Source organism: Gastrolobium bilobum, unplaced genomic scaffold, assembly GCF_033153095.1.
Source record: "Gastrolobium bilobum isolate Gb01-03AN ecotype WA unplaced genomic scaffold, APGP_CSIRO_Gbil_v1 utg2951, whole genome shotgun sequence".
In the NCBI taxonomy this organism is placed as follows: domain Eukaryota; kingdom Viridiplantae; phylum Streptophyta; class Magnoliopsida; order Fabales; family Fabaceae; genus Gastrolobium; species Gastrolobium bilobum.
The window spans coordinates 95-12,300 of record NW_026897587.1 but is presented as its reverse complement, the minus strand read 5'-3'; the positions used below and the strand labels follow the sequence as shown (position 1 = coordinate 12,300).

Sequence of the window (12,206 nt, the reverse complement as noted above, 5' to 3'; positions counted from 1 at the left end):
ATTTCTCAAATTTATAATATCTCTATGATACGTGTGAAGGGCCCAAATTAAAAAGAAGAGCTGGAGCACCATCTTGGGCTAAGGATTACATTGTGTAATCAGCCCAAGATGGCCCAATGTTACTGAATAGTCTATTATAGTTAGCAAGTGTATTGTATGAGTCCTTAGCAATGTGTAATATGAACCTTTAGTAGTCTGTTGCTTATGTGGCAATTGTACAAGGCAGTTACACGGTTAGCAAGATGCGTGTCCTATAGAAAGGGACTTGCATGTTATTCTGAGGTATTCAATTGAAATATACAGATTCTCGAATTTCTTTCCTCTCTTGTTTTCCATTGTTCTTTTGATTTTGCCTGAGATATCCAAATAGGATCCGCTATCCTATCATTGGTGCTTTCGTCTCTTTGGAATTCAATAAGATTTCATTATGCGTGTTCAGGATCTGGCGGATGAATTTACTGCGTTCCAGACTCGTATCGATCGTAGTTTGGAGGACATGCAAGCTAGGGTTGAACAACGTTTCAACGAACACCAGAATCAATTTCTCAGTCTCTCTGTGCAAATGCAAGAAATACATGCAGCGGTGGTTGGATCCACGGCTCATGCACATCGTGCTCCTTCTGTTTCTGTGCACGATTTGGGCGGAACATCACATCCGCGATTTGGTACTGACGATCCCCGTTCGTTTATGAAGTCTATTCGAATGGAGTTGCCACTCTTCAACGGAACAGATCCGAATAGTTGGATCTTCCGCACGGAGCTTTATTTTGGTCTGCAACAAGTTCCTGATTCGATGAAGGTGAAATTGGCGGGAATGCGCATGGAAGGTCTAGCAGGTCCTTGGTTTCAGTGGTTATTCAATGGTGGTTCTGTTCAATCCTGGGAGCAATTAAAACTGGCAATTCGACAGCGATTTGGTGGCACGGCATATACCGATTTGAGGGGCGTTCTTTCGAAGCTCACACAGGAAGGAAGCTTGAATGATTATATTAAAAATTTTGAGGCATTGATCAATCAGGTCGCTGATTTTTCTGACGAAATTTTAATGAGCTTCTTCGTATCTGGTTTACTTCCAGATTTACGAAGAGCTATTCAGCTCCATTCCCCCACCACTCTTCACCAGGCAATGCAGCTATCACTTACTTATGATGCTCATTTCGTGGAGTTAAGATCTTCTTTTACATCTGCAGGCAGTAAGAAGAGTTTTGTTAAGAGCTCTTATACAGTGGAGCAACCCAAACCACTGACTGCCATATTACCGAGTGACAAACCTGCCTTACCTGCTCTACCATCTAATGTTCCTTTTAAGAAATTGAGTACTGAAGATTTACGCAAAAGGAGGGAGTTAGGATTGTGCTACACTTGTGGTGAGAAGTGGAATTCTCGCCATAAGTGTCCTGCCAAACTTTTCTTGTTGGTGGGTGACGTTGATGACCAATTAGAGGAACCTGAGGAACAGATTGTGTGGCAACCTGAGGTAGCACACGAAGATAGTCATGAAGCTGCCTTACATTCTTTAAAAGGGGAAATGAATCCTCGAGCCCTTCAGTTTCGGGTTACATTCAAAGGTCAGTTCATTGCCATTCTTATCGACTCTGGAAGTTCTCACAATTTTATCCAGAAACAACTAGTGGATGCTGCAGGTTTGTCTACTATAAAAGTTCCTAGAATGCGTGTTTTTATGGGTAATGGGGAGTTCCTAGTGTGTGATAGGAAATGTTTGAATGTGCCATTGGTGATCCAAGGTTATAGTTTCTGTGTTGATCTGTGGGTTATCAATTTGTCTGGATTTGAGGTGATTCTGGGTATTTCTTGGCTGAGTAATTTGGGCAGGGTCATTCATGACTATTCTGAGTTGTCTATGGAGTTTGTGTATCATGACAAAAGGGTGATTTTGCATGGAGACTTCATTGGTCGAAAGGAGAAAACTGTTGTTCCACAATGTTTAACATTCACAGGTGAAGTGATGCAGTTGGTTCCTGGTATTGTACCTGAATTGTTGGCCTTGAAGGATAAAATTCCTGTTGCTGTGTGGGAGATTTTGTTACAGTTTCAATCAGTTTTTCAATTACCTCAAGGGCTGCCACCTTCGAGGAATTGTGATCATGCAATACATTTAGTTGCAGGAGCTCAACCAGTCAATGTGAGGCCATATCGATATGCTCACCATCAAAAGGAGGAAATTAAAAAGCAAGTTTCAGACTTATTGGCTTCTGGCTTCATTAGGGAAAGTAGAAGTCCCTTTTCTTCTCCTGTCTTGCTAGTTAAAAAACATGATAATTCTTGGCGAATGTGCATTGACTATAGGGCTTTGAACAATATTACAATCAAGGACCGTTTCCCCATCCCTACCATAGATGAGTTATTGGATGAACTTCAAGGAGCAAGGGTGTTTACCAAGCTTGATTTGAGGAGTGGCTATCATCAGATTTTACTAGTTCCTGAGGATACATCCAAAACCGCATTTAGAACTCATGAGGGGCATTATGAGTTCTTGGTAATGCCATTTGGTTTAACCAATGCACCCTCCACCTTCCAGGCAGCCATGAATCATATGTTTAAACCTTATCTCCGCAAGTTCATCGTTGTTTTCTTTGATGATATCCTTATATATAGTGGATCAATGGGGGATCATTATAATCACCTTGTCTTAACTTTAAGTTGTTTGCAGGAAAATCTCTTCATGGTTAAAGTCAGCAAGTGCTCCTTTGCATTGAACGAAGTGGAGTATTTAGGCCACTTGGTTTCGGGTTCTGGTGTGAAGGCTGACCCAAAAAAAAATTGAGGCAATGCAAAATTGGCCCCTACCAAAAACCATCAAACAATTGAGGGGATTTATTGGTCTCACAGGTTACTATCGAAGGTTTATTAGGCATTATGCTTCTATTGCCTCTCCTCTCACAGACATGATGAAGAAGGATGCATTTTTCTGGTCAGAAGAGGCTGCTGCGGCTTTTGAAGTTCTCAAAAAGGCAATGACAGAGACTCCAATCTTGATTCTTCCTGATTTTTCCTCTCCTTTTATTGTTGAGACCGATGCTTCAGCTATAGGAATAGGAGCTGTTCTGAAACAACAGAATCATCCTATAGCCTTTTTCAGCAAAAAAACTTGGGCCAAGGATGCAGGTTGCTTCCACATATGTCAGGGAGCTGTATGCTTTGACCGAAGCTGTTAAGAAGTGGAGACACTATCTGCTAGGTTCTAAGTTTATAATTCGCACAGAACACAGAAGCTTGAAGGAGTTGCTCACACAAACTGTGCAAACTAATGAACAACAGAAATATGCCTACAAACTTATGGGATATGATTTCACCATTGAGTATAAGCCAGGCACAACTAATGTAGTGGCTGATTCCTTATCTAGATGCTTTGAAGAGGAACCTGCGGGTATGAATTTCACCCTGCTGACTGAAGTCACATTTCCTTTAATCGATCAGATTAGAGCTGAAAATGACTCTGATCCTGCGTTGAAGGATATTCGAGTGAAACTGCAGAATAATGAGTTGACCAATGCTGATATAACTGATAGGAATGGTATCTTGTACCATAAAAATCGTTATTTGCTTAGTGTAACTTCTGCTTTGAAAAATCTTATCCTATAGGAAGCACATTCCACTTTGACAGGAGGTCATGCTGGAATTACTCGAACATTCCTCCGGCTGTCTGCTTCCTTTTATTGGAAGACTATGAGGAAATATGTTCAGGACTTTGTTGCTAAGTGTTCTACTTGTCAAATGATCAAAAATACCACTTCCCCTCCTTTGGGGCTGCTCCAACCCTTACCTGTTCCTGATGGAGTCTTTGAAGACTTGACTATGGACTTCATCACTGGTTTACCTTGGTCTAAAGGATTCAATGTAATACTAGTGGTAGTAGACCGTTTAACAAAGTTTGCGCATTTCGGTGCTTTGGCTACTCCTTACACTGCTACCAAAGTAGCTTCATTGTTTTGTGATATGGTGATCAAATTGCATGGTTTCCCTAATACCATAGTCTCTGACAGAGATTCAATCTTTTTGAGCCATTTTTGGACTCAGCTGTTCAAGAACAGTGGTACTAAGTTGAGGACTAGCACTTCCTACCATCCCCAAACAGATGGACAATCGGAGGTCACCAACCGTTACTTGGAGCAGTACCTTAGAGCATTTTGTCATGAGGAAAATCATAAATGGGCATTGTAACTGGGATGGGCTGAGTACCATTATAACACAGTTGTCCATTCTTCAATTGGAATGACCCCTTTTCAAGCCTTATATGGAAAAGTTCCATCTATGATTCCATCCTACAGTAAAGGGTCAGTGCGTGTGGAGGCTGTTGATGCCACTTTAAGTCATAGGGATGACTTGCTGAGGTACCTTAAGCATCAGCTGCAGGGTGCTCAAAATAGAATGAAAGTACAATCTGATAAGCACAGGAAGGATGTTATTTTATCAGTAGGTGATTTGGTGTTGGTGAAGTTGCAGCCTTATAGGCAAATCACTCTAGCTAAGAGACAGTGTCAGAAACTTTCCAAGTGATATTTTGGCCCCTATCCTATTGTTCGAGTGCTAAGTCCTGTAGCTTACCAAGTTGGGCTACCTGACAGTTGTCGCATCCACTCTTCTTTCCACATCTCAGTGCTCAAACCGTTTAAAGGGGATAGTTCCACTACTGCCGTCCCATTACCTGAACTTACCAAGGAGAACCAACCAGTCCAGGTCCCATTGGCTGCTGTTATGTCCCGAGTTATTCCAGTAGGACCAGAGCAACACAGACAGTGGCTTATTCAATGGACCAGCTCACTTCCTGAAGATGCTACATGGGAGTATGAAGATGATCTTCTCATGTTTTATCCAGAATTTCCATTACCTCAGCTGAACCTTGAGGACAAGGTTCTTATTGCAGCAGGGGCCAATGATACGTGTGAAGGGCCCAAATTAAAAAGAAGAGCTGGAGCACCATCTTGGGCTAAGGATTACATTGTGCAATCAGCCCAAGATGGCCCAATGTTATTGAATAGTCTATTATAGTTAGCAAGTGTATTGTATGAGTCCTTAGCAATGTGTAATATGAACCTTTAGTAGTCTGTTGCTTATGTGGCAATTGTACAAGGCAGTTACACGGTTAGCAAGATGCGTGTCCTATAGAAAGGGACTTGCATGTTATTCTGAGGTATTCAATTGAAATATACAGATTCTCGAATTTCTTTCCTCTCTTGTTTTCCATTGTTCTTTTGATTTTGCCTGAGATATCCAAATAGGATCCGCTATCCTATCACTCTACTTGTGGAAATAACAGACCAACTTTAGAATATAAACTTATAAGTCTTCTAAATAAATTAAAGTATAAATATTGCTCATATGGAATGATATGTTGAGCTCACAACCGATAACTTAGCACACTCCCACATCAAACGGGAAGAGTGAAATTAGAAGTTAATTTTATAACTATACCTGTAAAATTATATACTTACAATCAAGGTGAGTTGTAATCCAACTTAATGAGTAAATAATAGAAATTATAATAAGCGAAACATGATAACATATAAAATATAGTGTGATCACAAAATCAAGCTCCTCACCTAAAATTATAATCACAACAATGTCAAGCTCCCCACTTGCAACAATTAAATTATAGGTTTCCCATATAAAAATAAATTATGGTACATCAAGGCTAACATCTACTCCAGTTAGCTTGTAGTGTTTAGTAGAAGTCATTCCTCAAAACAAATTTTAAAAACATAAAATATAATATATATACATTCCTTAAGGAAAATCCAATCAAAAGGATCTCACAATTTGATAAATCAATTCACCAATAGTCAAATGCTTCTCAAGTATCCAACCATAACATTACAAATAATTGAAAAATCAATAATATCCTACAATATTGTTTCTCAATTCCATCAAAATCAAGTCAAATATTATATAAGCAATTAAAAAATGACAACATAAATAATTCTAAAAGTTCATATTTTCTAAATCATCCAAATAATAATATAAAATCTTCCAAATATTTACTTTTTAAAAATAAAAACAAATCATGGAATCATAATATATTTCCAACAATTTATCGAGTAGCATTAAAATCAAAATATTAATGATTTTATATTTTATATCATATTTCTCTAACACACCCTCTTATACGAGAGCTCATTGGACTTGAAGGTGGATAATGCATCATTATTGTTTCCCTTAGGGGTGTGCGTTGGTCGAATTGAACCGAATTTTTTGAAAAATCGAACTGAATTGCTTTAAATGGTTCGGTTCAAAAATGGTTTAGTTCTGTTGAAAACGATTCGGTTCTGTTCGAAACCGGTTCGGGTCGACCTTATTTCTGAAAAAATAAATAAAAAATTAGAGAAATAAAGTAATAAAAATCAATTCAATTTGGTTCAAAAATGGTTCGGTTCGGTTCAAAAATGATTCAGTTCTTGAATTGGTTTTAAAAATCAGTTTGGTTCATGAACCGATTCTTTAAAAACAAGTTTGGTTCATGAACAGGTTCTTAAAAACAGGTTATTTTAAGTGCAGTTCAGTTCGGTTCACGATTCGGTTCAATTTTTTTGGTTATTTTGCACATCCCTAGTTTCCTCCACATACCATGTTATACAAAAAGATGTTTTTAAAGAATGTGGCTTCCCTTGATTATATAATCGTATTAACATGGATTTTCGATAAAGGTGGCAAAATTGATTGAAATGTGTAGCCCAACCCGCCCTGTTTTGGCGGGTTGACCCGTCGGGTTCAACCCATATTGCCACCTCTAATTTTCGAGACCTTAAGTTTATGAACAAGGAACTTATATGCAATACTGTTGAGAGTGTATCCAATAAAAACACAATCCACAATTTTAGATCTGATTTTAACCTTTTTAGTTTAGCAATCACAATTGATGTGCCTCTGGCAAGTGTGGTTTTTCCATATTAAATTTGATAAGAATTGAGTCACAAAAGAGCAATTTAATTACATATTTGCTAATTATATTGATTCTTTCTTGTCAATAATATTTCTCACGTATTGATTGTATTTTTACAGGAAATAGAACTGAAAAATATAAAAAGTTAAATGATGCGACTCATCAAATTATTATCAGTACAATCTCCAGAGAGTTGGCGCAAGTTGACGCCAAAGTGAAGAAATCCCACGCCAAGTTGCGCCGTGCTACACGCCAAATGCCAGAGAATTGGCGCTAGTTGGCGCCAGAATGGCGCAAACTAGCGCCGCCATGCCACCTTGCGCCAAACATGAAGCAAACTGGCGCCCAAAATTACAAAGTCAAGGGAGAATGGCGCCAAGTGGCGCCCAAAAGACCAAGGGTGGCGCCAACTGGCGCCGATTCACGTGCAATTAGTTCCGACTTTCGTATTCGAGGCAGCAAGTTGGCGCAAACGTGCGCCCACCCGGCGCCAACTGGCGCCGGGTTGCGGGAAATTGTACCGTGATGCTATGAGGGTATTTTTGGGAGAAGAAAAAGAGTCCTATAAATAGGATCCTTTTGACAGAATGAAGAGGATTCCGACTTATTTCTTCAGAAGGAGACCGACGGCAGAGCTCAGGAGGATTCTTCTACAGTTCTTCTTCTTCTCTTTTCTCTGTAATTTTATGCTTTTGAATATTGGATTAGTTTTAGCTATGACCAAGTCTGGCTAGTTTCCTTCATTGTGGGTAAGGTCACAAACCCTATGTGAACCTTTTGTTTAGTTATGGATTGGTTTACTTTTCGCTCTTTAATTTAATTGATTTATGTCTACTCTGTGCGTATTGCTTATCGTTTATATTAAATCTGATCAGTTTAATAGTGAATGATAATCTGAGGGTTAGAACCCTAGATAGGAATATTGGGGTTTTGGTCCAGAAAGGGGGTAGGATAATAATTATCATGCGTGCTAGGAATAGACGCATTCTTGATTACAAACGTTTAATTTATATGTGTAATGCTTGATCTCAATTGAAACATTGCAAGGAATTGGGGTTTTAATTGTGATTAAAGGGCTAAATTTGCAAGGAATTGGGGTTTAGCTAATAATTGTTTGGATGATAAATTGTTTGATTGTTTATTTTAATTGAGCAATGTGAATCAATCCGTAGTGAAAAGAGGGGATCATAGGGCGAGTGTACTTACCTGCAATATCTCTCATATTTTTATCCAAATCATTTTGCATCATTCTCTTATTTTTAAAATCCAAAAATACGTCTTTGTCTTTAATTTCTATTGTTCTTCAAATCACTTGGGTTTTATATCTTGAAAGGACGTTTATAAGATATTCGCTCACAATCCCTGTGGAGACGATAACTTACTTATCACTTTATTACTTGAACGATCGGTACACTTGCCGGACTGTATCAAGTTTTTGGCGCCGTTGCCGGGGATTGTGATTTCTTATATCTTATAATCTTGAATTTCAAGATTTTTCTTTCTTTTTGTGATTATTTTATTTTATTTTCTTCTGTTCTTGTTTTAAATTGTTTTGAACATTGCTACTAATCTTCTCTTGAAGTTTTATGCGAGGCAAGGTTGATCCTACAGAATTGTTATTTGATCCTGAAATTACAAGGTTTGAAAGGCGAAACAGGAGACTTGCTCAGAAGAAATCAAAAGTGCCAAGTGCTCAATCTGAAGAAGCACCTGAAATCCCAACCATGGCAGCGAATAATGAAGGTGAAAATCCACTTATGGATACCATCCTCACTCCAGCCTTCAACAGGCCTAATTCAAGTATTGTCCAACCGAATATTGCTGACAATAATTGGGAGTTGAAGTCTTCCATAATTCAGTTGGTGGAGAGAGTTCAATTTGGAGGAGATGAGCATGAGGATCCTCACAGGTTCATAGACCGGTTCTTAATGATATGTGACTCAACCAAGCACCCTCGGGTGTCTGATGATGCTATCCGGTTGAGATTATTCCCTTTTGCTGTAAAGGGAGAAGCACTTAGCTGGCTGGAGAGGCAGCCTGCACGGAGCATTGCTACATGGGAGGATTTGTCTACAAAGTTCTTTGCAGAATTCTTTTCCATGGAGAGATACAATCAAATGGTGAATGATATCACCAACTTCACTCAAACTGAGGGTGAAACATTGTGTGCAGCCTGGAACAGGTTCAAGGACTTGATGAGGAGGTGCCCTCATTATAATTTGACTGCTGGTAATCAAGTCAGAATATTTTTCAATGGCATCACACCTGAAGATAGAATGGTTTTGAATGGTGCAGCTGGTGGTACTATTAAAACCATGAGGGCGAATGAAACTCTGGAGCTGATAGAGAGGATGGCCAGGAATGAAAATCAAGGGGTATCTTCAAAGTCTAAGAAAGGTAGCCTTCATCTAGAAGGTAATGAGTCAGTTCTGGCTGAAAATAAATTGCTAGCTCAACAAATGGCTAGTTTGACTTCCAGGCTTGACAAGATGCAGATCGCGGGAGTTCAAGCTCAGTCTGTTGCTTTTGTCTGTGACTACTGTACGGACAGTCATGCTTCTAATGAATGTCCATCTCTTGCTTCTTCTGATTCACCTCAACAAATGCAGGTGAATGGTATATGGTATGACCAGCGCCCTCAGCAGCCAAATCTTCAGAGAAATCAGAATTTTTCTGGTGGTGGTAACAATTTTCAGCGGAGAGCTCAGGGAGTTGGCATGGATTTCAAATCTAATACTTATAATCAGCCTTCACAGAGTCAACAACGAGAGCTTGCTGAGTGGGAAAAAGCCTTTGCACAAATGGCCAAGACTTCTAATGAGATGGCTCAGACCACTAATACCTTTATGGAGGAGACTAGAGCCAACAACAAAAATACAAATGCTTCCATTAAGAACCTGGAGAATCAGATAGGGCAATTGGCAAAGCAAGTTTCAGAAAGAATTCCAGGTACTTTTCCAAGTAATACAGTTATCAATCCAAAGGAAGACTGCATGGCTATTATTACTAGAAGTGGCAAAGTGGTAGCGCCTCTTAAAACTCCAATTCTAGATTATGCGGAAGAGGACGAGAAGCATGATGGAGCAGTTGAGCCAGAGGTTGAGGTAATTGTGAAAGAAAAAAACAAAGAAATTGTTACTGAAAAAGAAAAGGTTGCAGAGCGACCTGTTGTGGTTGAGAAAGAGCATGAGCTGAGTCCTGAATATGTGCGGTCTAAAGCACCATACCCAGAGAGGTTCAAGAAAGAGGCTTATAACAAACAGTATGGCAGGTTTTTAGACATCTTCAAGAAGCTGCACATAAACATCCCTTTTGCAGAAGCTTTAGCAAGTATGCCTGGTTATTCAAAATTCATGAAGGATCTTTTGTCAAGGAAGCATAAGCTACAGGAATGCCAGACAGTGACACTTACTGAGAAGTGTAGTGCCTTTATTCAGCAGAAGATTCCGGCTAAGCTTAGTGATTCGGGGAGTTTTAATATCCCTATTGCTATTGGCGATATTTGCATTGGTCGAGCTCTTTGTGATCTAGGGGCTAGTATCAATTTGATGCCTCTTTCTGTTTATAAGTCTTTGGGGATTGAAGAATTGAAGCCTACAGCGGTCTCTCTTCAACTTGTTGATAGATCCGTGAGGACACCTAATGGGATTATAGAAGATGTCCTTGTCAAGGTTGACAAGTTTATCTTTCCTGCTGACTTTGTGGTGTTGGATATGGAGGAAGGAAGTGGGAAGCCTTTGCTCTTAGGTAGGCCCTTTTTGGCTACAGCCCGTGCTCTAATAGATGTTGAGCAAGGAATGATTAAGTTGAGGATGAATTATGAGGAGATTACTTATAATGTTTCTGAGGCTATGAAAAGACCCGCTGAGCATAGTGATTGTTTTCAAATTGATGTTTTTCAAGAAATCGTTCAACAGAAGAAGGTGCGTCCTCAAGAGATTGATTATGAGTTGAGAGCCTGTGAACATATGCCCTTTGAAAAAAAGGAAGTTGCTGTGGAGGTGCTTAAAGAAAAAGTTGATGACATAGAGGTTGGGGCACCTAAGGTTGAATTGAAAATTCTGCCTAATACTTTGAAATATGTATTCTTGGGAGATGAAGAGACGTACCCTGTAATCATCAATAAGGGACTATCTTCTGACCAAGAAAAGAAGCTGGTTGAAGTTCTAAAAACTCATAAGACTGCCATAGGGTAGTCTATTTCTGATTTGAAGGGAATAAGCCCCTCTGTTTGCACGCACAAAATTCTCATGCAAGATGACATCAAACCTGTAAGGCAACCGCAAAGAAGGCTAAACCCGATGATGAAGGAGGTGGTCAGAAAAGAAGTTGTGAAGCTTCTTGATGCAGGTATGATTTACCCTATTTCAGATGCTGCTTGGGTAAGTTCGGTTCAGACAGTTCCGAAGAAGGGTGGTGTGACTGTAGTCAAAAATGCAAAGCATGAGTTAATTCCAACTAGAACCATCACAGGTTGGAGAATGTGTGTGGACTACAGAAGGTTGAACACAGCCACAAGGAAAGATCATTTTCCATTGCCCTTTATTGATCAAATGCTGGAAAGACTGGCAGGCCATGATTATTATTGCTTCTTGGATGGGTATTCAGGCTACAATCAAATTCCTGTAGCTCCTGAAGATCAGGAGAAGACAGCTTTCACTTGCCCATTTGGAGTCTTTGCTTATAGACGAATGCCATTCGACCTCTGTAATGCACATGCCACTTTCCAAAGGTGTATGCTCTCTATCTTTTCTGATATGGTAGAGAAATATTTAGAGGTATTTATGGATGACTTCTCAGTCTTTGGTTCTTGTTTTGATTCCTGTTTAGATAATTTATCTAAAGTTTTACAAAGATGCCAAGAGACTAACCTTGTTCTGAATTGGGAGAAGTGCCATTTTATGGTTAATGAGGGTATTGTTTTGGGGCACAAAATCTCAATGAGTGGGATTGAAGTTGATAAAGCTAAATTGATTTTGATTGAGCAACTTCCCCCTCCTGTTAATGTTAATGCTGTTAGGAGTTTCCTAGGACATGCAGGTTTTTACAGGAGGTTCATCAAGGACTTCTCTAAGGTTGCTAAACCATTGAGCCAACTCTTGGTGAAGGACTCAGAGTTTATATTTGATGATGCATGTCTGAAGGCTTTCAATTTGTTAAAAGAGAAGCTTACTACAGCTCTTGTGCTTACAGCCCCTGATTGGAGCCTTCCTTTTGAGCTCATGTGTGACGCCAGTGCTTATGCAACTGGTGCTGTCCTCGGTCAGCGTAAGGAAAAATTATTACATGTCATTTATTATGCTAGCAA

The 12,206-nt window shown here is 39.4% G+C and overlaps 2 protein-coding genes across 2 annotated transcripts; both read left to right on the top strand.

Moving 5' to 3' along the window:
• The first annotated feature begins 427 nt into the window (after positions 1 to 427).
• Positions 428 to 2,785, top strand: LOC133308371 (uncharacterized). The gene has a single exon (XM_061508991.1). It carries the CDS (start codon positions 428 to 430, stop codon positions 2,783 to 2,785), a length of 2,358 nt encoding a protein of 785 aa, XP_061364975.1.
• Positions 2,786 to 4,233: 1,448 nt separating this feature from the next.
• On the top strand, positions 4,234 to 11,094 carry LOC133308370 (uncharacterized). The gene is made up of 5 exons (XM_061508990.1): positions 4,234 to 4,498; positions 4,619 to 4,901; positions 8,538 to 8,698; positions 9,869 to 10,002; positions 10,051 to 11,094. Exons 1-5 carry the CDS (start codon positions 4,234 to 4,236, stop codon positions 11,092 to 11,094), a joined length of 1,887 nt encoding a protein of 628 aa, XP_061364974.1.
• The last annotated feature ends 1,112 nt before the right edge of the window (positions 11,095 to 12,206 follow it).